General features: G+C 41.5%; 1 protein-coding gene across 6 annotated transcripts in view; it reads right to left on the bottom strand.

Moving 5' to 3' along the window:
• CELF2 (CUGBP Elav-like family member 2) overlaps positions 1–24,726 on the bottom strand; it is a 308,590-nt gene that overhangs the window by 158,417 nt on the left and 125,447 nt on the right. For 4 of the 6 annotated variants that reach the window (XM_058532399.1, XM_058532404.1, XM_058532400.1 and 1 more), the window contains exon 2: positions 9,043–9,239. In XM_058532399.1, the coding sequence (XP_058388382.1) occupies positions 9,043–9,239 (197 nt within the window). Of the gene's footprint in view, positions 1–9,042; positions 9,240–9,408; positions 9,669–11,280; positions 11,366–24,726 lie in introns of those variants that run through there. The other 2 variants (XM_058532402.1, XM_058532403.1) reach the window with 2 other exon arrangements.

Below are 24,726 nucleotides of genomic sequence, written 5' to 3'. Positions count from 1 at the left end.
ATTATAACCTGCCCCTGTTCAGCTAACTAGCTCCTCTTTCCACTTATAGCAAAACCTGCTTCTTTGCTTGCTACCTGTGTGTCTGTCCATGTGACTCAGTGAAAAAAAATTGCAAAATCCATGTCCATCATAATCCATCATTCCACATATGGCTTTTTTCTGTGTTCCCTTCTCTATCACATGTACTCATCAAAGCAGGTTTGAAAATATCCTAAGACATTCAAGACTCTGACTCTTTAATATATTTAATTGGTCTAGTTCACTGCAAATTTCTCTAGTGTGATACCTAATGTAACACTGAGATACCTAATATCTAACTGATTTTCCACTGAATTTGACAGTACGGGCCAGAACACTTTCAATTCTCTTGACCAACTGTCCTGAAAGCTAATGTGGTATCCATCCATCATTTCTGTTACCAGAGTATATAAGCCCATATAAATCTGTGGCTAAATCACATTATTTTAGCTTAGTTTCTACTTTTTCCCATTTGGCCAATTCTCTTTTCATCCCTTTTTAGTTTCCAATGGTTTTGAAGATCCCAATGATTGTTCTGCATTTATTCATGGTACATCTTGGCATGCTTATGTCCAACAGGAGGGAGAGTTGTTCTAGTAAGAAGTTTGGGCTAGCCAATATCAGAAAACAAAGCAGGAGAACGGATGGTCTCAGGATCAGTGAAATTTGATCAAGTGATAAAGAACCCAAGACCTCATGCCTAAATCTTGTTAGCATCTGGGGCCACATGTCCAACGATGAAAATTCAATCTTTCAAGAATCTACAAACACAAGATAAGCAAAAGGGTACAAATTGTGCTAACATCATTGTACATTTTACCACGGTTGGAATTATTAAAGATAATAAACTTCTTTGCAAAGTATGTAATGATTTTATCTATATTTTTAATGCTAGCATTTTGAACACTTATAGAAATATAACTTAACCATGGTTAATTTTAAATTTTAATTAGAAGCAAAGTTTGAAGATGGAAGAAAGTAAACCTTTCAACCAGATTGCCTGACTATCTAAAGTTTGAAGATGGAAGAAAGCAAACCTTTCAACCAGACTGCCTGACTATCTGGGGTCTTTGGAGTGGAAGTGAGTCAGAGAGGGTGGTCATGCTAAGGCAACTAACTCGGAGGCAATGCATACGTGTTTCAGAGTAACTAACAGTATGACCTTAGAGAGAACACTTCTCTTTCCGGCTAGGAAACTGGACTGCTCATTTCCAAAGACTGGTTTTGTAATGACCCACAGTATGGTGACTGTACTATACAACTGCATAACCAATAGTAAAGCATCTCTAATGTGGATAAATCTCCTTGGATGCAAATAAAAAGGAAAGTAAGACCACTAGGCAGGCAAGCTATAACTGAATTAATGGGAAATGCGAATTGTGAGATCACCTAGACTTAGCTTTTTCAGTCAACCTGCAATGTGTGTTGGAGGGATTCAAACAGACATAAGCTATGAAACCCTGGGTTTACTTTTCATGTCAAATTTCTACCAAAAAGTCTGTTCTCCTTTCATCCAGACAGCCTGTTATTTTTTCGCTACTTTAATTCCAGAAATGCCAATCTACCGGGACAAGAGGACTGGGGACCAGCTGATGTCCCAGACAGGGGAGAAGAAAACAAAATGGTTAGAAGCAACCTTCAGTAATTTCATTTCTTCTTTGATATTGGCTCTCTGTGTCTTCTGTATCTCCCTCATTCCCTTTCTTCCTCTTTTTCCCTCCAGAGATGTAAGGATCAAAATGTACCCAGGATAGATATGATCTGCCAGGGTAGAAGTCAACCTTTGATATAAGCAACAGAAATTCAGCGCTGCACTAGACAGGTGCGGTCCAGTCTCTCAGCACCAGAGTACGGGGTATTTAAAGGGATTCCTTCTCACTATTACTTAAAGGAGCCTTATTTAACATTTCTCGCTCATTCATCTCAATCAATTCCATGAGCGCAGTCTGTGTAAGTCAAAATAATTTAAAACTTCATTTCAAAAAAATGAACTCTTAAAATTTTAATATAATCATATGATATAATGAATGAATCTACCTCTCACAAAGAGGATGTGAAAAAAGATCCCTGTCTGCAAAAATATGAAAATTATGACTGCATTTTCTGTGGGTCCTGTAAAATCTCTGTCAGCCAACAATGAAAGGATGTCGCAATAAGTTCCACAGTGACTTTTTTTTTTTATTTTTTTCCCCCAAAGCCCCAATAGATAGTTGTATGTCACAGCTTCACATCCTTCTAGTTGCTGTATGTGGGACGCGGCCTCAGCACGGCCGGTGAAGCCATGCATCAGTGCACGCCCGGGGATCTGAACCCGGGCCGCCAGCTGCGGAGTGCGCGCACTTAAACGCCAAGCCACGGGGCCGGCCCCACGGTGACTTCTGTTAATATAAAATTAATTCAGGATGAAAGCATCCTTCCTGTGGGCCATTGAAGCAGCACCATCAAAACTGGGGCTGTCTCAGAAAATCTAGGGCAGCAACCCTAGTTTTCAAGAAATTTAGGGCAGAAATCCTACCCTCTACTTGTGCGCATTAAAATGCAAATTGGTTCATCTTCCTGCATTTTGAATTCTTTCTGAATTACAGATTTTGAGATGACATCGCTTAAATAAACTGGCTCCCAGTCCATTTCTATTACTTAAGGGAAGTTTCTGACAGTTTTTTAGGAAGAAAGGAAAGACATAAAACATGAAAATGAACCCCAGTCCTCCAACATGATTTAAGAAAAAGGTCAAAGGTGCTCTTTCAAACCTTTCACATTTTGAAGAAGAATAAGTTTATAAGATTATTAACTCTCTTTCGACTATACTAGCAGCATTCACATTTGTTCTCTCACTGAACATGTGAAACAACTCTGAGGTAGATATTATTGCTATTGCAAGGATAAAGAGATTGAGGTTGGCTCTCTAAACTAGCTTATGATAACAGATACCAGCTATAAGTCTCCTGACTCTAGGGCCTGCTCTCATTCTCCCATGGCACAGAAGAACCTTCTGGACTCAGGACTGTCCTCCTGCCCAATTCTGAAATAAGTAAAATCAGGCTTTGGTGCCTTTCAATCCTTCTCCTTCTCCTTTTTGCCTCTTCCTGTTCATTCCCTGGACATCTAATCTCATTCTTCAGTGAGAACATACATTTTCCACTGTACTGAACTGGGAAGACGTTAGGACAAACTTAGATTTTATTAATGAATTCTTGAAGACTGAAGTAAAGGCTTCAAGAAGGAAAGAAGTGACTCCTATTCTGTCATAGTCTAAGATCGGCGGAGGAGGGGATGAGAATCAAATGACCCAAGGCGGACCGCTGTCCAGAACAGTCTTCAGCGTCACCCTAACTGCAGCCTGAGCAACAAGACGACGAAATGGCACCAGCACGATAACCACTACAAAAGCTGTTCTTTTCAAACTTAAAGGTAGTAACCCTTCCCAGAGGAGCTATGAATTTAATTTTGGTTCCACTCAGAACATTCTGGGATCTAAGCACTGTGAGGGCTACAGCTGCACAGCAGTTACGCCATGACCTCTGAGCACATTTCTAGAAAAAAGGAAGTTTTGTTCTTCAGGCCTGTGGCATGGAAAGACAGTTGATACAAGCCACTTCCCATTTCTAGTTCTCTTTTGGCTGAGAAGTCACCAAAGAGAGACGGTAAAACGCGACCAATGAGGCATTAGGTTAGGACCGGGGTCCGTTTCCACCTTCCAATCTCAAATGCTAAAGGATGTTTTTCTAGTCGCTTAGCACAGGTTCCTCACAGTTTTCCTTCCTGTAAAATCAGAGTAACAATACCTAACCATTTGAGCTCACAAAAATGTAACTAGCATTAACTATAGAGTAAGCTTTTTCAGGGTGTTATGACCCTGGGCTATAATTTTGATTAAAATGGAAATATCAAGTAGGTGATGATCCAAGGCACACAATTTATCTCCTGCTTAGAGGTTCCTTGGTCTCACTGAACACAATCTCCATATCTGCCACCTCTTCCCCTGCACCTCGTTCACCCTCTCCAACCCTCAACTCCTCCTTCTTTACCAGCTTCCTTTCGTTAGATCTCAGAGAACATTCTAACGCAGTCAATACCCTTCCTGATCTTCTACTATGTCTGTCATGGTCATCACCAACCCTTGGTTCCCTGTGATTCTGTTTCTCTGTTCACTCACTGATGGACAGTCATGGAACCACAACCATTAAAATCTGCTCTAAATCGACACAAGCTAAGTATAACTGGGCTCTCCTGCTGTGCAATAATCCTGCCATTCTTTCCTCAGTTGCATTTTACAAAACAGTCATTTTAAACCTTTTTGATTCTTCTGACGTCTTCAATTCCACCCAGCCTTCTCAGAAATAGTATTGTCTACTGAGAAGACCAAGGGTGTCTGTATTGTCTATTTCCCCCCATGCTGTGTTGTTACTTTCTCCCAACTGCCCTGCTGTCTCAGATGAAGTATCTTTCCACCTGTTTACAGGTGCTCTTCAGCTCCTCCTGTTGTCTCTTCAAGGACCCTGATTTTTGTCTGCCTTACACTTTCACTCTCTCCTCTTGCTCTACCTTCTTATCTTTTGCTTTAAAAAAAAAAAGTTATATCTAAGCTCTCTTTCTTTTCATGATCTGACTACTAGAAAGGGAGTCTCCACTCATAGCTCCACACGTATACCCACGCAATCCCTCTCCCAATGCTGACCTCCACTGTGCTTCTGAAGTGCTCAAGTCCTTCCAATCACCAAATCCAATGGCTTTCCTTGGCCAACATCCTTTTTGACTCTTCTGTGGCACCTCAGACTCAACACAATAAAAACTGAACTTAATGTTCCTCTCTTTCCCCGTTCCCACCATTGCTGACTGCTTTCCCATTTCTCGTAGTTAAGCCAAAACCTCCTCTCACCACCCAATTTAGTTATCGAGGCCCCTTCCTTCCACCACTGTCATGTCTGTATCACTCAATTCCTTCCTCTCCATTGTTATGACAGACAGTGTCCCTGTTCAGGCTCCATGTACCTGTCAAGACAAGTTAACACATTCACCAGTCTCCTAGCTTCTTTTCCCCTTGCTAAAATACCTTTCACAGAGCGTCCATCGTCTAACAAATAAAATTAAAATACTTTATTCTGAGAACTAAGGCCTAAGAACTGGCCCTAGCCTTTATTTCTAAGCACCGTGACCCTCCTCTGTTTCACTTCATTTCATATATTTCACATTTCCTCTGAACTCCGGGAGAATTCATAGTTCCCAGAATTTGCCCTGCATTTTCTCACCTCCATGCCTGAATCAGGCCAGTCCATCCCCTTGTAATGTTCAACACTGTTCTTTACTTATTGAAATCCTTTTTGCCCCCTAAGATTTGGTGAAGATGCCATCTTTTCCTATCTCTGTAGCTGCAAGTTATTCATTCCTCCCTTGAACTTCTAGAGTTCAGATATGCTCATCTCTTTCTTACATACTCTTATCTCATGCTCTTTTATATTATCGTTACCTGTGTACTGGCCTCACTGTCCCTATTAGATGTGAAGCTCTTGGAGACAGTGATGATGACAACAACTGTAATATTAACCATCAACAAGCTCATACCATATTCCAGCTCTGGGCAAAGCACATAACTTCATCTCAGAACCCTATGAGGACTGTCTCTGTTTTCAGATGTGATTAAGCAACGTGCTCAGGCCAACACCTAGGAAGTGGTAGAGCCAGAAATTGAATTTAGGCTTGTCTGACTTCAAAGGCCATGCTCTTGACTACTACCTGGTATTTCTCACCACCCATAAACTCGACCAAAAACCACTGAGTACAACATCCTCTTCATAAGTCCCAGTAGGGAGGATAGTTTACTTAGCTAGGTTCCCCAGGGTTGCTGAGTCTGCTTGATCAACACATACATTTACAGGGAGAAGAAACCGACAGCTTCAACTCCAACTCTTAAAGGATGATTTCAAAAACAGAACAAAGTTTTTATGCCTCAAGAGTAAAGAGAACATCAGATGCAAAGTGAGAGAAAAAGCTAATTCACTTGGATTAGGTAACAGCCTGATTTTGTCTTTCCTTGGAACCATCGATATCAGTAAGGCAATGAATCAAGGCCACTCCAAAAGCCTTACTTAGATAATTGAAACCACGTTTAGAAAGAACCTCCAAAATTCTAATTTCTGAGGCTCTGACATCAGCCCTGAGAAAACATGATAACTGTATTCTGCTGACAGAGTCAGGGCCAACGTAAATGTGAGGTCTTATTTTACATATGCACAGGGAAATAACGTATGGCACACGTAGGTTTCAGCGTAAAGAAAAGCGCTGGTTGTTGCTGTCTATACGTAAGCAGCTAAGGGCTGTGTAATCCTCCGAGAGGAATGTCATTATACAGCTCAAATCCCATCACAACAAATACCATTACAACAGAGATGTCTGTATAACAAAAACCCTTTCAAGCTTTGGCTGACAGCCCACGTTCTACAGCAATATTTGATGTGAGACTTGGAGTTCACAGTAATGGGAATTGACCTATATTTCCAAAGGTAAGATTTGAATGATTTCATCTGTAACTTCTATCTCGTGATACTATAAGTTGGAGTGATGTACAATCTAAACCCATGAGTATAAAAAGTAAACACAAAGACAGAAACAAAATCAACCCTGCCCTTAAAGGGCAAAATTCCTTCCTTTCACTTGGGGAACACTTCAGTAAAAGAGAAGGCCTCTCACCCAAGCCCTGAAATAGAGCAGACTAAGGCTGGTTTGTGGCCTTATCTCACTGAGAGGCAAGATGGCGTAGCACATGAAGACAGAGGGACTGTGCTCAAATCCCTACTCTGCCACTTACTAGCTGTGTAAACTGGGTTATATTTCTTAATTTTTTTTCTCAGCCTTACTTTCCTCATCTGTAAAATGTGACTAATACCATCTACCTTCAGGATTTCAGTAAGAACTAAATGAGATAACATATGTAAAGCTCCTAACATAGGAGCTGGTACATAGCATGTGCTCAAAAAAGTTAGTTTACTCATTGGGTCTCCCTTCCCCTCCAAGACTCTGGGTTTATGCAAACTATTTTAGTGAAGTTATTTATAAGACCTAGTGAATGAAGTTAACAAAATGTATATTCTTAAATAGCCTGGTAAAGATATTGCTCAGAGGAACACTGGGGAAAAGAGAGAAAATGGTAGAAGAACTAGGCAATGCACAAGTACTTACTTGACAGAGAGAAAAGTCTTTTTGGCTAAGGCAAGACATGCGTAATCAAAAGCTAACACGCTAGTAACCAGGCATCATAACAATAAATAAGTTCTGATTATTAGGTCACAAGTCATTTTCAAAAATGTCGGAAAACTGAAATTTGGAGGCATATTTTTCTAGTCAAGGATGAACTGTGGTTACTGTTCTAAAGCACCAGTTTACTGCCTCTGGCCTAGTTTTCTGCGGGTACCATTCTAGATGGTGGGAGGGCCCTTATTTGCTAACTCCTTAGCTCCAGTCCAGTGCTTTATACTGCCTTTGCCCAGTAGAATACTGTGAAAGTTAAGTATTAAAAAATTCTAGTCATCTCCATTCAGAAAACACGTAGATAAATAATTCAAGAATACAATCAATAAGGGTTCTTAATATTGCCCTAATTTGTGATATTTTCAATCATACTGATTTTTAGATATCTAATTTTCTACTTTACAAATTATGAGACAATTGAGTTTGTAGTAACAAAATTCTATATGTGTTCTTCTGAAAACACTCTGGTTATATGATATGTTTTGAGATAGAAAATGAGAGTCTCATGAACATAATCTGAAGGCATGTCTGTTCACTTTTATAAAATGAGTATTAGCCAGGAACTTTTAAATTCCTTAAAAGGTTCCAAAAAGTCCTATCAGACCTCAGCAACTATAGGGAACAAGAGACGTCCCAACAGTTCTCAGAGTCAGAATATCAGAGTCTTAACAATTACTTAGTCGTAGTCCTTCACCTTGACAGTGAGGTAGATGCTCAGAGAAAATTATGTACCGATATTCATCTGCTCAACTCAAGTGTATATACAAGCCAAAGCAATGAGCTTTCAGGAGCTCTCATGAGAAGCCACACAAAAATAAAATTACAAGCCAGACAGAAATATCAAGGTGCAGAGAAACAGGAACTGTAAGACCCACAGAAAGATGAAGGAGCCCTGGGTAGAAAGACCAAAAGATCAAGAACAGAGACAGAACAAAATTGCTAAAGCAAGGTTAAAACATCGACATAGACCAAATGGTAGCAGCAGAGAAGATGCTTTAAATTCAGTCTGCACAGAGCTTACAAAGGATAACTCCCATACACACAAGGTTTAACCAGGTACAGAGGTTTCTGGCCTCTCTATTTTAATAACTATAACCCCCCCATCACCCTCATCTTAAAATGGAGGCAGTAAGAACTACCAGATTGTACACTTGAATCTTACCACTGGTAAGGGCGTAAAGCACAAGCATTTCTGAAGGTGTGCTAACTATTTCAGGCCACTAGGGTGCCACTTCCTGCCCCAAAAGGCACATTTCACTTAATGATCCTCATCTAGACCCCAAGAATTGATGTCCCTCTTAAAAGTATACCCTTTATTCCTTACACCAGTGGTATCACACTAACTGTTCATAAGGCATTTCAGAATCCCCACAGGCGATGGAAAAGTGAAATGCAATTGTAATTACATGGGTAATAATAGGAAGGCAGGGGTAGAAAGAGTTAGCTCCTGAAATGCAAGGCTGAGAAACACTATTCCTTAGAGAGGCAGTCGCTCCGCTCCAGAAGAGCCTGCGCTGCCTAGAAAGTGACCTCAGGAAAGCAATCACGCGCCTGGACAGAGGCGCGGCTGCTCACCCTCCCTCCGCTCCTCCCTCCCTGATCCCAGGCCAGCTCGTCCACCTGTCCGGGAGGCAGGCGGGCGGGGGCGCGGGGAGGAGCCGGGCTGGCTGCAGGGCAAAGGGGCAGAGGGCCGGCTCCCACTCGCAGTTCTCCCTCCTGCAACGCCCAGGGATGCCCACGACCCGGGCCCCCCCAATCACGCATCCCCGCTGTCTGTACCTTTACTCTGGGGAGGGTTCTGACTCCGGTCCCGGAGGACGTTGATCTGGTAGACGGCTCCGTAAGGCTCAAAAAGTTCTTTCAGCTCCTTTTCCGACCAGGACCGGGGGATCTGTCCGACAAACATCTTAATGGCATCTGGGTCTGGTTGGTCTGAGTGATCCAAAGCGCCGTTCATCTTGCTGGCTGTGCCGTTACTGTCAAAAGGGAACCGGGAGCCAGAGTTAGGGCTGCACGGTGAGGGACAGGAAGAAAAAAATGGGGGGGGGGTGAAGGCGGAGAGGCGGAAGGAGGAGGAAGAGGAGCACGGGGCAAAGTGCCTAATGAGTCGTAGAAATTTGATGAACTAAAACAAAGCACAGGCACCATTAGGTTGCTCCTCGGCGGCAGCCGGCGGCAGCGGCGGCAGGCTCTCACTGCAGGCTGCTGTTCAGCATCGGCGCCCGAGCACAGGGCAGCGCCCCGCCGGCTGTCACCCGGGGCGTGGACATCTTGAAACCCGGCTCAGGAGGCAGCTGCAAGTTAAGTGCAGGTCTCGCTCTGCAAGGCTGCCATCAACGCATCCGCAGCGTTATCAGCCCCACACTGGCTCTCGTATGGAAAGAAAGGCAGGGCTGGATTTCTGCTGGATTTCCCCCCTCCACCCTCCCCTTCTCCTTTTTTTGGAGGTTTTTGGAAGAAAAGAGAGAGGTGGTAATAATAAAGTCACATGAAAAGAAAATGAAACACTTGGCAGTCCGTCAGATGACTAATGCAAGATGCTGGTGATGAATTTGCAGAGTGTGCGAGGCATCCATGTGTGCATCAAATTAGTATGTTGTTGCTGCTCAGAATGGAAAGTGCTCCAGCAATGCGGCTCGGTGCAGCCGATTGGTTGCCCACGCTGGAAAAAAGGGCTGGGGCCTGGAGGGGGCTCCCGATTAAAAAGCACATTGTTTATGGGACCCGGGCACAAAGGGTTTAATTCAGAGAGGCAAAGGCGGTCTCAGAATTGCCTGCTTTGTGCCGGGGGAAAAAAAATGCAGCCCCAGAAAGTTGAGTTCCCGCTAAAGGACACTGAATATTTCAAATCTTTCACACTCCATAAATTGCTCTCTGTATATCTGACTTCCAGATGTTGCACTTGAGTTCTAAACAACCACACGTTTGGGAGAGACAAGAGGAAAGTCTGCTTTTTCTTTTCCTAGCTTCAGTAAATATTTGGGGCTGATACAAAGAGCAAGACCATAAGCTTCTGCATATCAATCTTCCTTAACGCCGTTTTCCAAAACTCTCATTTGGAAGAGAATGCTTGTTTAGAACCTACAATTCTCATCACCATCATGTAATACAATGATGGTGTTCATTTTTCACTTGGATCCCTCCAATTTAAGCTGCAGTAAATAGTAAAGCAAAACCACATACCCTCTTCATCTTGTCCCCTCCTAATGCACCCTAAACCCACCTACTCTGCCAAGTGACAAGCCTGAATGCCCTGAACAGCATTCATTTGTAGTACTGTGCTCTTGGTTTAGCTTCCGGGTCTGTGAAAATAAAAACGAACCTAAACAAGCGCAAACCCAGCAGACATAGTATCTACAGAGCCATGTCCATGACCGTCCCCCAGGCCCCAGGCCAACGAGGAAGAAAGGTCAATAAGGGGACACATGGACTAAAATTTCACTGCAAATGGCAGGTGTCATTTCACCCTAGCCTCGGGGTAATAGTAAGAAGGTATTCAAAGACCTTAAGCACGGTTCCTTATTTGGTTAAAATGAACAATCAAAAAATACCAGAGCACCTTAAATTGGCTGTGGATCTAGCCTAGTCCTGAGCCCTTGAGGGAAAATAAATAAATAAATAAAGACCCTGATGGCTAAAAAACAAAAAAACTTATGGAAAGGAGAAATCTTGAATTCAATTTAATCCAGAGAAGAAAATGACGGCAAATATTCTTCACTAGGTCCTGGCTTCAATTTTCTACTTCTTCTTATCCCCCTTACTTTGCCATTTTATTTTTTATCCTTGAGATAAACAATCAGACTGTCTAACTTGAAGCTCTTTCAGAGCTTTTTCTAATCAACCTTATTGTTATAAAAAAATGTTCTGCTGAATAAAATATTGAGCACGAAAATCTTCTTTCAACAATTTAGGTGTAATGTAATGCTTGTTTATATTAGAGCCCCATCGTTTATCCTGTTCTTATGCACCTATACTTCTTTTCAAATCACCCTTTGAGAATTCAATAAATACTTTTACCCCGTGGAGCTGACTTCGGAAGGGTGGAGGTGGCAAAGTCCCACGCAGAACAGAATGTAGTGTTCACAGCTTGTTGAGAGCTGAGAGTGTGGCAAGACTTATTTCTGGGACAGGAAGGACTTGTGGTAACTGCTGTTGACAATCAGCTAGAATGAAAAGAGGAAGGCATTGCCACAGGTCTCAGCTAACAGTGAACGGAAGTTCGAAAAATGGGGCTGTTGCATCTTCTCTGTGCAGAGCATAGTTAACAACAACGGAGGAGTTAAGTCACAGTATATTAGTCCTAATATCTAAACTTAGAATTCTAGAGCAAGTATTCCTTAGTGTCTTCCTAAATGAGGGGCCATTTTTACTTTCTCAAAAAATACACACTCACAGAGACACATGAAGGAAGGGAAACTGAGCAGAGCTTACATGTTATACCTTTGGTCTTTATGTTGGTCAGTGCATATTTACAACCCCCTATCCCCCAGCCATCCTTCACAGATGCCTGGAGCACTGGGATATCGGGGCTTATCATCTTGAAGCAGTGGGGTGTCAGGGCTCAGAGCATGGGCTCTGAATCCTGGCACCACCACTTCCTAACTGTGCCACTCTGGGCCTCAGACTCTTCATCTGTAAAATGGGAACAATAAACTCCATCTCATAGAGTCATGTGTTTAGTACAGGACATGGCACAGAGTAAGAGTCAAATAAGTGTTAGCTATTTCTACTGTTAATCCCTTCTTTGCCCTTGTGATGCATGAGTTGTATGCTTGGGTTGAGAGTGATCAGCCCATGGCAAATCTATAAGACAAGGCCAAGAGCAAGTCCTACTGCCAAAGAAAACGTAGCACTAAAAGAAACACACACACACACACATTTTCCTCTTTCCATCTGTGGGAAGGAGGGGGCAAAGTGCTGAACTTAATAGTCCCTGAAGACTACTTTAAAACCCACATTTTCTCAATAATCACATAACAATGTCTGTATCTCCACAGATTCTCTTTATTCTTATTCCCACAGGGTCACACCAGTGAGTGCCTCTCGTTCACACCTACATCCTTTCCCAAGTACTTGCCATTTTGCAAACAACTATTCCAAAGATTTGCATCAAATGCTAAAGGCATGACAATTCCTTCCTTAAGTAAATCCCACAACATGTAACTGTTCTACAATCAACAACAGCACATCTTCCCCATCAAAGCTTCTATGCAGGATAGATGGTCCTACCCCACAACAGCCTGGTTAACTTTCTTCTAATGTACATAAGCTCCTCCTTCTTTGGACTCCCAACTTCTTCCTGGCTGATGCTCATTTATAGTGGACAGTTACTGACTTCGTTTGTCCTCATGGAGCTGTAAGCACTGACACTTTTAAGGAAGGCAGAAATTATGTGTCCAACAGTTAAACCTTAGGGGGTACTTACCAGAGACCATGGAGAGCCAATATGCTCTTCACAGAGGAGCAATTATGGGAACAGATACCCCAAATCTAAGGAAGAGTCTCAGTAAGATCTTTTATTTACAAAAATTTGATCTCAAGCTTAGCAAATCAGACTAGCTTGCTTCTCTGCACTCCCCAGCCATCCTCAACACCCACTACAGTGCAGGAATTAGATTCAAATTCAACTAACGTTTACTGAGAGCCTATTCTTTGCCAGAAAACTTTGCCAGGTACTTGACATACAATACCACAACAGCTCCAGGAAATTGAAATCATTATCCCCATTTTGGAAATGAAGCAATTGAGAGTCATGGAGGTAAAGTAACTTTTCCTATGTCACACTCCTAAGGATAGGTGCCTGCAGAATCTGGACACAGCAAGATGCAAAGGCCAACTGTTGTTGCTTAATATTCCAGGAACTGGGTTTCTCTAGAGTGATACTTCCTGTGGACTCAGTAGTCACTTGTAGGCCGAGACACAAGCACATACATCTCTGCTGGTACCTCATTTACAAACTATAACAGGATCCTAAGCACCAATTCTGCTTTTGCTCTTGGCAAGGAACCAACTATAAGGCTCCTCCAGGACAGATGCCATATGGAATCGGACCACAATTTAGAGAGCACTAAGCCAGCAGGCATTGGTGCTATCAGTCTCAGAGCCAAGATGAAAATATAATGACGTTTGGGGAAAAAAATGAGAGTGCTTACTTTTTGCTTTTAGCACAAGCACTGACCTACTTCCCTATTCTATTTTTGAGTAAAGAGAAGTAGATCAACAGAGGATATGCAAAATCTTCTGAGGTTCCTCTAAGCAGTAAAATATTATGAAAATTATAATAGTTGATTCAGTGGATTATTATTATTGTTATTAATTCCAGGTCAATGAGCTTATATAAGGCCCAGTGAATTGCAGGTTTCCATTTGGAGAATGGAAAGAAAAGAACAGATATTTCTATTCACTCATCTTGTTCAATGGATAGCAACTTTCTGCACTGTTATCTCCTTGATCTATATAAAAGGATGAATAACAAACTTACAAAATGGGTATGAGAAATGTCAAGTGGCTACAAATAATTATATTAATGTTAAAAAAAAAAAAGATATAAAATGCCACCTTCAGAAGATATACCAACTCCAAAACGAAGATGCCTTGTCTTGGAAAAATTCTGTATAAAGAAAGCTAATCTCCCTGGTAGTTATCAACAATCTTATTATTCCCATACTTTTTATCCATTTTACTTTTGTTCGTTCCTTGGGATATCCTGTATCAGTGCTGTCTAACTTGGTGCAATGATGGAAATATTCTATAATCTGCACAATCCAATATGGTAGACACTAGTTACGTGTAGCTACTAAACACTGCAAATGTGGCGAGTCCCACTGAGAAACTGAAATTTTATTTAACTTTAATTAATTTAAATTTAAATAGCTCTAAATGAAAATATACTTTTTTTTTTTTTAACTATTAGAGTTGAGATTCATCAAAACATATTATTTCGTCAGGAGGTTGCTTGGGAAAAACAGTAATGAGGGGCCAGAAAAATGACACCACGCTTGAAACACTCAACAGCAGGTCAGTGGGACAGTGGGCTGGCCGGCCTGGGTTACTGTCTTGGCTCAGCATTAAATTAACTGTGGGATCCCATGCAAATCATGTAACCACTCTGTACCTCAGTTTCCCCACTTGAAAAACAGAAAAATAGCTCCCATCTGGCTCTTAATTTCGGTCATTCCACAATTATGGTTTGGACCCGGATGATGATAAATGGAGAAGATAATTTGGATAATACGACCATCTACCTGAAATCTTGAGGTGATTCACCATCTGTGTCCAGTTTAGTCCCCAGGGATCACAGGTGACTAAGCCATGACCTGGGGAGCTGACAAGGCATCACCTACATCGTGGACAGTAGCCTGCAGGTTCAGATAGAACTGCTGAGTGGCTGGTGGCTTGGGGTTGCCGCCAGAGCATCATCTCTCTCCATTTGTGCCAATTCTTCCTAATATCCCAACTGCAGTCCCATTATTTCAGCCAGCTGACAGGCTGCTCTTTCACAGGGCTGGAGAATCGTTTTTTAATATCACTTTTACTTAAGTAATAGCACACAAAGAAACAGGCTTTGCTTGGTGATCACAGGAAACTGTCCAAGACCGAGCTGCATGAGGCAAGAGCAGAAAGAACCTGGCAATGGGCCTAGTGCCTTCTGGCAGGCAAAGGGACGGGCATGAAATTCAGTAATATTAACAATCTTCTACATTGTCCATGTTGTTGTTGACTAAGAACAGAATTCTTCCTCAATTGACGTGGCCCCTGGGGTACAGCATCAGCTCTTTCCCACACTGCACTCCAGAGAACACACCAGAGACTCAGACAAGGCCCCGCTCAGGTGTCGCAACCCTTTATTCTAAACCTACCACAGCATCTCAGTTTAGGAAAAGAAATCAGCTGTCATCCAGCCTCAAGCTCTGGGAATTGTGTCTCCCTTTGAAAATGCACCACTTCAGGGTCACCACGAAGGAAATCTCCATCTTCTGTAACTGCCTTTCAACAGAACACCTTTGCCACTGGACTGACACAGTTAGGTCTTAATTGTAGCAGGATCCTGGGTTGCTGAATGATTCTGGTAAACTTAATAAAACTCTCTGGATATCAGTTTTCTCACCAATAAGATGATGAAAGCAGTGATGTTCCTATATTTACCTGGAAGGTATTGTTATCGCTTATCACGTGTAGACAAAGTTTTGTGAGTCACGGCCACACCAATTATGGAATGGAGCCCCAAATCTCTGAGGTGAGACCTCTGTAGATCAGCTGGTGAACTCTCAGATTAACTGGCCCAAATAATACCCTAAGTACTAAAGGAGGCAAAGCCTTTTTCCAAATGGTCAAATTGTAAATAAATTAGTTTGTGCTCCTCTGAAGAAAAGTTCAAGGTTAAGTACACACACATAATATGTTCATCCTTGTGCTTTGCCAAAACTTGAAAAAAAATAAATTTATTGAGAACGTACAGAACATCGATTTCATTCACAGATGAACAGGAAAGAACACGTTTGTGACGGGCATTCTGCTGGATTGCAGGAGTTAGTGCTGGATTGTATTTGGATGGAGGTCTCAAAGCCATACCTTTGTCGACCCAGGTAAAATGTCATCGTGACTCATAGAAAGCCATTCTTGCATAAAAGGCCGCAGCACATAGCCATTTGGACTCACCAAGCAAAAGGGAAAACTTATTACCATCTCTCAACTTGACTGCTAGTAAAAAGCAGAAAGCTGGAAAACTCCCACCAAGAAGTAAATTCGGAGGCATCCAGGGGGTACCTGGAGCCTGAGCATACAATAACCCTCGCTGGGAAGGCAGTGAGGCAGTGGCTCTGGATAGCCCCTGCCCAGGGAACTCATTTCATTCAGTGATTTATCAGAAACAGTTCAGTGGACTTCGGAGCAGAGCAGGAGGCATTTGCACAGGGTGAGGTTTTTTAGATGAACTTTTAGAAATGGCAACAAGGAAATAATAATTGCACAGAAGATTTATATCAGGCTTCACATTTTCAAAGTGCTCCGGGAGCTCATGTTAATTAATCCTGCCCCCCACGGCTGGGGTCAGTGATTCTGGCCCCACTTTACAGATGAGGGAATGGAGGGGAGGGAGGGGCAACCTAGCTCTGAGTGGGCACCCCTTCTTAGGTGTCCACCCAGTCTGATTTCCCTGTCTATGGCTAAACACTGCAGAATTCACCTGTTTGCTTAGGCAAGTAATTATACATGGCCCTTCTAGATGATGGAGAAGACACTGGTTTGGTCCCCATCAATTAAATGAAAGATGAATCATTATGAAGACAAATGTGGGGGCAAACTCCAATACTGGTCCGAATTTTACAAACTTCACACTATTTTTTTACCAAAAATGTCCCCCGTATTCATATTCTAGCAGCAAATGATGAAAATAAGGGGTGTACACTGAGAGTGGCAAAGAACACGGGCACAGTGCCTGGAACCCTGTACCTAGGTGTCAGCTTCTCAAGGCAAATAACTCCTCCTTTCACCACTGGCTAAAATATTTTGCCTGGATTTATTGATGCGAGAGACAGCAATCAGGGCGGATTCATAACACTCTCCACTCCCCGAAGAAATACTGGTGGTGAAAGTGGATGGTCCACCTTTGTGGGATTTCAGACCCACCTGAGGATTATTCTCACACAGAGCCCTTTACTTTCCTTCCTATTACACAGTTATTGAAGACTCGCTTTATGTCAGGCACTGTGCCAGGTGTGAAGAAGAGCGAGTTGAAAGATACGTAATTTATGCCCTAAGACACTCATAGCCAATGAGGAGAGACAGACGTAGGCACAATAAAACCAAAATACAGAGCCATAAGGCCCAGAAGAGAGCAATATATAAAGGCCCGAGGGAGGCCAGCAACAAGTGACTCATTTGGCCACAGGGACTGGCATTCAGTCTTCTAAACCACATTTCATCCCCATGGTCCAATTTTTAAACAGAATCTGAAAAAGTCAGAGGCAAAGGATGATAAGCTGTACCGTTTCACTGAGTTGGCAACGAGATAGAAAGAAAACAACTGGAAGAAAAAGGCTGCCGTAACTAGGGTGCTGAGACGTGAGAGAAAGCCACCCAGGTGCCTCCCCTCTCCCGCACTGGAGCATGCGCTGGAGACAGGGGACCTGAGCCACGCTGGACAGAGCACCGCACAGACCCACAGCTGGGAGGGCCACCAAGTGCCCTGCCGGCCCTCGCACTGGCGGGGCACAGCCCTGTCCCACATCTACGCTCGCAATGCCATACACTGGGAGCCCACTTCCATCCATGGAAGCCCCTTCCATCCCCATTCTGGCATCTGGCATCTAGACTAACACCTGTGGAGGTTACCCACTTCCAATGTCCCTGTCATTCATTGGCACCCGTGTGAAAATCACTTCCCTGCTCTGGTCCATTCAACCCTCCAATCTGATCTTTAGCTACAGCTGACAGAAGGCTCTAGAATCACCTCAAAAATATCACATCTAAAAATAATCTTCTCCTCCAGTTAGGTTTCAAGTTCAACTTCGCTGTTTTTCTTACTGGCTTAAACTGCCCTCCCACTCCCACCTAAATCTAAGAATGGGAATTATGTCCTATACAGAACACACACCTGCCCCTCTCTCCTCCTCCGACCGCTGAATCTACAGAAACAAGAATTAACTGAGCCCCCCCTCCCCCCCGATCACGTACATGGTGAGATTGAGAAATTCTTGATGACAGGTGCATCTTAGTCATTAATTCAATAAGTATTTAGGAAGTGACCCCACAAGCCAGACATTATTCAAGGTGCTGAGGATACAGCAATGAATAAAATAAGGTAAAACTGCCTTAGAGAGCTTATATTCTAGAGGGGAGCATAAAATAAGCAAAATAAGTAAATCTTCCAACAGATCAGAAATAGAGAATTTCAATGGAGAAAAACAAAGCAGAGAGGGGAGACAGAGAGTGTTGGGTACAGGGTTGCAATTTTGAATCAGGTGTTCAGAGAAGGCCTCCTTTGGAAGGTGAGCACAGTGCCTTGAATTTGGTCTCAGTATATCCTCAACATATTTTCTGAATGAATAGATTTAACACAGTGAGAAGTCTTAAGATTTATAAAATTTAAATCACACGTTATGCAATTTGTCACCACTATTATAAAGAACTATGTTACCCTTTCTGGTATTGTTCTATAGAATCTGAGGGTCAATACATCTATTAGCAGTGAGTCACCAAGATGCCTAGTTTCCTCTAAATGCCCGCTGGGTTCACTTGTCGCCGCACAGCCCCTGTCCTAATTCTGGCTATCATCTTGTTGTGCCTGAATCCTTGCAAATCCGTTCAGTGGGCTCTCCTACTTTGGACTGAAGGACAGAGAATTCACTGACATTTGTGCTTGCCTGGCTTTCAGAACTCTATCCACCCTTCCGTTAAATATTGATTATCTGTCCATTCATTATTCATTTGATCATTTATCAATGGCAAAATTTAATCTCAGGCTGGTCTCTCCTCGACCTGCTTTTGGCCTACCTTCCCGGTCATAAATGATGTGTAATCAAGGAATAAAACTTAAATTGAATGCCGACCTAAGAGAAGCAGCCAGCAGGAGAAAGTTTGATATAAACGCACTGGAGATTAGTAATGCTACTGTTTCCTTCCACTGATCTGGAAAATCAAAAGTTGACAGTAAATAGGAACTAATTACGTCATATTAGTGACAGTAGTTTAGATCAGAAAACTGAATCCATTTGTCAAGAAAGATATGTATTTCTGTAGACTGAAAATTTATTAGGTTCAGATGTATTTTTTTTTTTTCTGATAATGCCTTCAAACTCATATGTTGGTGAAATGCCAGCAACAGAATTGAGAAAAACAGGACCCCAGAGCAGTCAAAACGTACATCACAAAGTTTCCGCCCTTTAAACCCTTGGGGAGCTTCCAAACCATTCCTCAAAGATTTCTTATTTTATGTTGGTTCTTCACGGCCTTGATCATCCATCTTTCAAACCCACAGGAGATTAAAAGTAGCAAATGAGAGTCTGTGCAATAGGTGGACCCACGGAGTGACAGCAGACAGACATGAGTATCTGAATGGGTCCAGTGGTGGAAAGCCTAGTCAAAGTTAGGCTGACTTCCATTCTCCAGGACTTCCGAAGGACAGCGGCACAGTAGAATAATTGATTTGCATAACAACAATCTTGTCTCATCTAAAGGGTCACATCATGCTCAACAAATTCTGTTTCAGAAGGCAGGAAAATATATAATTTATTGTTAAGAAGAATTTCTTCAAAATGAGACAATAAAGAGAATTGGTGCCTTAAAGGATAAGCTTTCAACTTGACTGCCAACTTAGCTAATAAGACTCATATTCCCCAGGGGCTCCACGTACCTGAGATTTTACTTTCTCAATATAGCACTGCAGTGAGCATCAAAATTCAAGATTTGTGTACCATCTACTTTGTTGTCATTAAATGCAGCAACTGATTCTGCAGAGATTCTTCAGCTTTTGGGGGGTTAATTTTTACTATCTAACTATCCTGCTCTATTTTTACCTGCCTATTATTACTGTTTTTGTTGTTGTTTGGCTGGGAGAAGTGAGGGGGGTAGGTGGGGACCTGGGGAGAGGCGAATTGCTCTCTTTTGGGAGCCTGTTTTTCTAAAGCAAATAATGTATCACTGATCAAGAAGTAAACTTCAATTCTTTCTCTTCAAGACATTACAAAAGATATTTGAGAAACTGGAAACAAAAAGCCCAGAATAGATGACTACGATACCATTCCAAGGACTAGTCATGAATTTTCCATAATCTTTCTGTTCCGATATAAGAAAAAGCAATGAGATAGTCTACATTGATTGCACTAAATTCCTAGATAGCAATCCAAAACATTTGCCTCTCTCATAGTCTGCTTAAAGAAATTTGCAAAAGTAACATTAAGGAACACTGCCAAGTTTGTGTAATTACTCAAAGACGACTTCCAGAATTCTACGCATGTCAGCTCATTGTGTATGCTTCCTGATAATACACACATGCTAGTCTGTCACGTTACAAACCACTTATCAAAAGGCAAAGTCCAAACGACATTCTACTTTGCTAGTTTCTAAATTCCTAAATCACATCTTAAGATGAAATCAATACCAAATACCACATTTTGATTCAGAAATTTATAGGCTCTCTCTTTCTCTCTCAGCATATCATAAATTCCATTTAGCATCTTAAATCACCAATTAAAATAAATTTTGACATTTAATTTCCTTATTTCTTAAAAAACATGCCATCAGATCTAATCCCCTAAACAAATAAGAATAAAAATAGGATTATGTGCTAAATTATAATGGCTGTTATTCTAAGAGGCTGAATATCATTATATCAAAATTCCCCATAGCTGATTTTTTTAAAGCCATTTCTTCATTTTTTGACACTACATCTGGCACAATGAATACAGATGATCATTTGTTTATATATTTGTCTAACTGCCTTTCCCAAACACAGCCAGATGGAGTCTTTCAGAATCAAATTAATTTCAGATTAATTCACTCTGGACCTACTCCAGTTTCATGACTCTTTGCTTTGAGGCACCAACCAAATTGATGTGAAGTCATGAACTTAAAAGAGCACAGGTTCCTCGATATCAAGGCAGAAAAAATAGTACAAGTCTGTGGTTGCTCCCTGCCCAGAAAGAAATCCATTCAGGAACCACAAGCTGCCACTTTAAGGCCTGACCAACATTTCACCGTGTCAAAAGCATCCAGGAAGAATTTCCTTTCGGATCCAAATAGGATCACGGCTAATTTTACATCCAATATTCATAATGCCTTGAGATGATTCCAGTAAAAACTGAGTGACCTAATTACTAACATCAGAACCAACTTATGGTCAACGTGCCATATATGCAGAGTCCAGTCAGACACGTGATGCAAGAGAGTTAATTCCAAACATCTAAAGTGCACATTGTCTCTCTCTAGTTGTAGCTACTGGAGGAACTATAAACAAATGTAACCAGGCTTTGCATGCTGTCAATCTCAGTGGATGCCTTTATTATCGTACTTGTTTCAATTGCAATTTGGGTTTCCATGGAGACGCAACAGTCAGCTCTAGAAAATTATAAGATAAATGTCAGGCGGTGATAACGGTGTTAATGAAGCTTTGGTGACAAGCAGCTCTGTGCTTCAACTAATAAGCTTATTTCTATTAGCATATGCATAACCTGTCAAAAAAACCTGGAAAAGAATATTAAAAATTGAATATCTATCTATCTATATTTAAGAAAGAGAGGGGAAAGATCCCTCTGGAGTGGCTTAAATTTGATGGGTCAACCTCAACAAGAAAAAAAAAAAGAAATTGCTGGTTTCTTGGGAAAATTAGGTACCACTCATGGCTTGAAATGATGCTTTAGCTGAAATCCAGAAATGCCTTACTTCACTTAGTAATGGATAGAATTTTTTCTTATAACGTAGTTAAGGTAATCTGTTTTGTTTCTGGAAGCTAAGAGCTCAGCTCACTAACTCTGACCATGGCAGACCGTGAGTTTCAGAGAAATAAATGCTACAGCCAACCTCATGGTGACTGGATTGATGCCACCCATCTCCTTTCCCTTTCTCTAGGTTGCTGAATAACTATAACTGGATTGCTAGAATCTAGAATCCAGAACCATCCTTGACAGTCTACAGCCAAACATGTGCCACTGAAATTTTACCAGGAAGTATCTGTCAGGTCAAAAAAATTGGAAACTACGGATTTATGTAACTTTGATGCATTTTGAATACACAGGTTGAGACTACAGAATCATGAACTATAGCACATCTCAAGGTACGATTCTACAAAAACTGAAGGAAAAATAAGTTTCCTTTTATTTGGAAAAGATGACTTATGAAGGGAACAAAATTTTTATGTTTTATTCAAGGATCCTAAATAGCTAAAAGGGTGATGATTCTGCAAATCAAAGTCTCTTCAGAAAGATCAAAAACCTACGTATTAACTTCTCCTTCATAGTTAATGGTCTTTGACGTTGGCGTAGAGTCCATTACGTCATTCATACCATCATATTTTTTTCTTAATTTATTTAACAATTGTTTATTGACAGACACTGTGTTCACAACACTATGATGAGTAAGACACTGTCACAGCCCTTACATTTCTCATTGTTTAGTAGCTTGTCCAACTGAACATCCAAGGTCTTAAACAAGGTGTAACAATGTTTTTTTCCTATGCAAAGTTTGGTCCATTTTTGTTTGTTTGTTTTATACAGCAGTGTTAACTAGAGTCACCATGTTGTACATTACACCCCCAGTACTTATTTATCTTATAACTGGAAATTTGTGCCTTCTGACCACCTTCCTCCAATTTCCCCTGCCTCTGGTAACCACAAATCTGATCTCTTTCTATGAGTTTGGTGGGTTTTTTTGTTTTTTGTTTTTTTCAGATTCCACATATAAGTAAGCTCATATAGTATTTGTCCTTCTCTGCCTGACTTATTTTACTTAGCACAATGCCCTCAAGGTCCATCCATGTTGTCACAAATGGCAGGATTTCCTTCTTTTTTATGGCTGAATTAGACCACTTGGAAATGATTACATGACTATGCTTTTCTGAGGCAATGCAACTCTTTTTGCTACAATTCTACATTGAGAACAGCTGACTGCTCAAATCCTCTTCTACCTACCCTGTCTTAGTCTGTCTGGGCTGCTATAACAAAAATACCATCAGCTAGGTGGCTTATAAACAACAAACATTTCTCAGATTTTGGAGGCTGAAAAATCCAAAATCAAGGTTCAGGTAGATTTGGTGTCTGGTGAGAACCCACTTCCTGGTTCATACAGGGCCATCTTCTCATTGGGCCCTCCCATGGTGGAAGAGGTGAGGAAGCTCTCTAGGGTCTCTTTTATCAGGGCACTAATCCCATTATGAGGGTTCCACCCCCATGACCTAATCACCTCTCACCTCCTAATACCAATTACTTTGGGCATTAGGTTTCAACATATGAATTTTGCAGGGGACACAAACATTCAGTCCATAGCACACTCATTACCACTCTTTACTCTTTTCCCCCAACTCCATTCTATGGGAGGAAAATTAATGGGGTCAAATCCAAGGTCTAGGATATAACTGGGCCATGGTGTTAGAGTAGGAACTTTCACTGCAGCTTTTTAAGAAGCTACAAGTTCTTGTTTCCCCATAAAGCATTTCTTTTTCTCTTTGTAATGCTCCCTTGTAACTCCACATGGCTAGTTCAGAACATACTGCCTGCCCCTCACTCCGAGTGGTGGGTGCCTCTCCCATTTTTGCAAGATCTAGCATGGAAGAGTGATATCTAGAGAGAAGTGGGAAAATAATGAACAGCTTAGCCAGATGCCCTGGTTTTGAGAAGAGAGGCTCAACTACTTTTCCTAAGAGCCCTTCCCTGCATTCTTTCCTACTTGACTGAATTCACCACGAGGACGTGAAGACCCACGGATTCAAGTTAGGGTTTGGTCCAGAAAAAGCAGCCTCAGGCATCCTTTTAGTGTAAGGCTTAGCTCACAGGGCACAAAGACCTTTTGGCTCTCTTGTGGCCAAGCCAGTTCTTCAGAGCCAGGGGTTCCACATCATGGCTTGTCACCATACACAGTGTCCCCGGTGTACACATTATGGTATGTCTGCAGGAGTGCTAAAACTGATAGAGGACTCCAGAGTTCAAAATCCTCTCCACCTCACTCAACTATAAGGACTTAACATATGCTTACCTCAAGGCAAAATAAAACAATACAAAACAAACCGAAAAGTATCACCAACAATAAGAAAACGTAAAATATCGTCACATACTCTCATGCTCCCTGATCTCTTTTCCTGTTATCCCATCCATGGAAAATATATGGAAGGAAACACAATTCAAGAGCACACAAAACCCAAGACACTAGCCATATGATTCTTTAATAGGGCCAAAATGGTTATCTGAACCCAGGGAATATACAGGAAAATTCATGATGTTTAAATGTAATAACTCAACTTGGACTATGGGACCTGAGGCTGAAAACTTCTCAGTTGTAAATCAAGCCCTAATACTATGTTACTAAAAATTGGGTGAGGAGCATCTGTGGTCATGGAAACAAAGAGATGATAAACAGCGTGCCTTTGTCTAATCCACTAAATATCCTCATCCTTTTAGGAGCTTTTTGTTAATTAGTACCGCTCATTTCCTTTTGCTCCTGTTAAAACTTTTCACGATTTCACATCACTCTTGAAAGGTATTGGGGAGTCATATATAGAAACTGAAAAGTCACCTACAATTATTATTGTTGGTATTTTTAAAGTACTGAAATAATTACTGTTATCTTTAATAACAACAACACAAAGCATATTACAATAGTTCTTCAATTTTAAAATGACAGCTCTAAACTGGGGCAACCAAAATTACAATCATAATTTTCCAGAATTGACAGTATTTACTAAATAGACTCCTTGAAGAGAAGGAGGTTATACATGTGGGAAATAAATAGGAGATGATAATTTAAGTGTGGCACAAC

Source organism: Diceros bicornis, chromosome 36 (assembly GCF_020826845.1).
Source record: "Diceros bicornis minor isolate mBicDic1 chromosome 36, mDicBic1.mat.cur, whole genome shotgun sequence".
Taxonomy (NCBI): domain Eukaryota; kingdom Metazoa; phylum Chordata; class Mammalia; order Perissodactyla; family Rhinocerotidae; genus Diceros; species Diceros bicornis.
The sequence above is the reverse complement of the archived record's forward strand: the minus strand, read 5'-3'. Positions and strand labels throughout refer to the sequence as shown.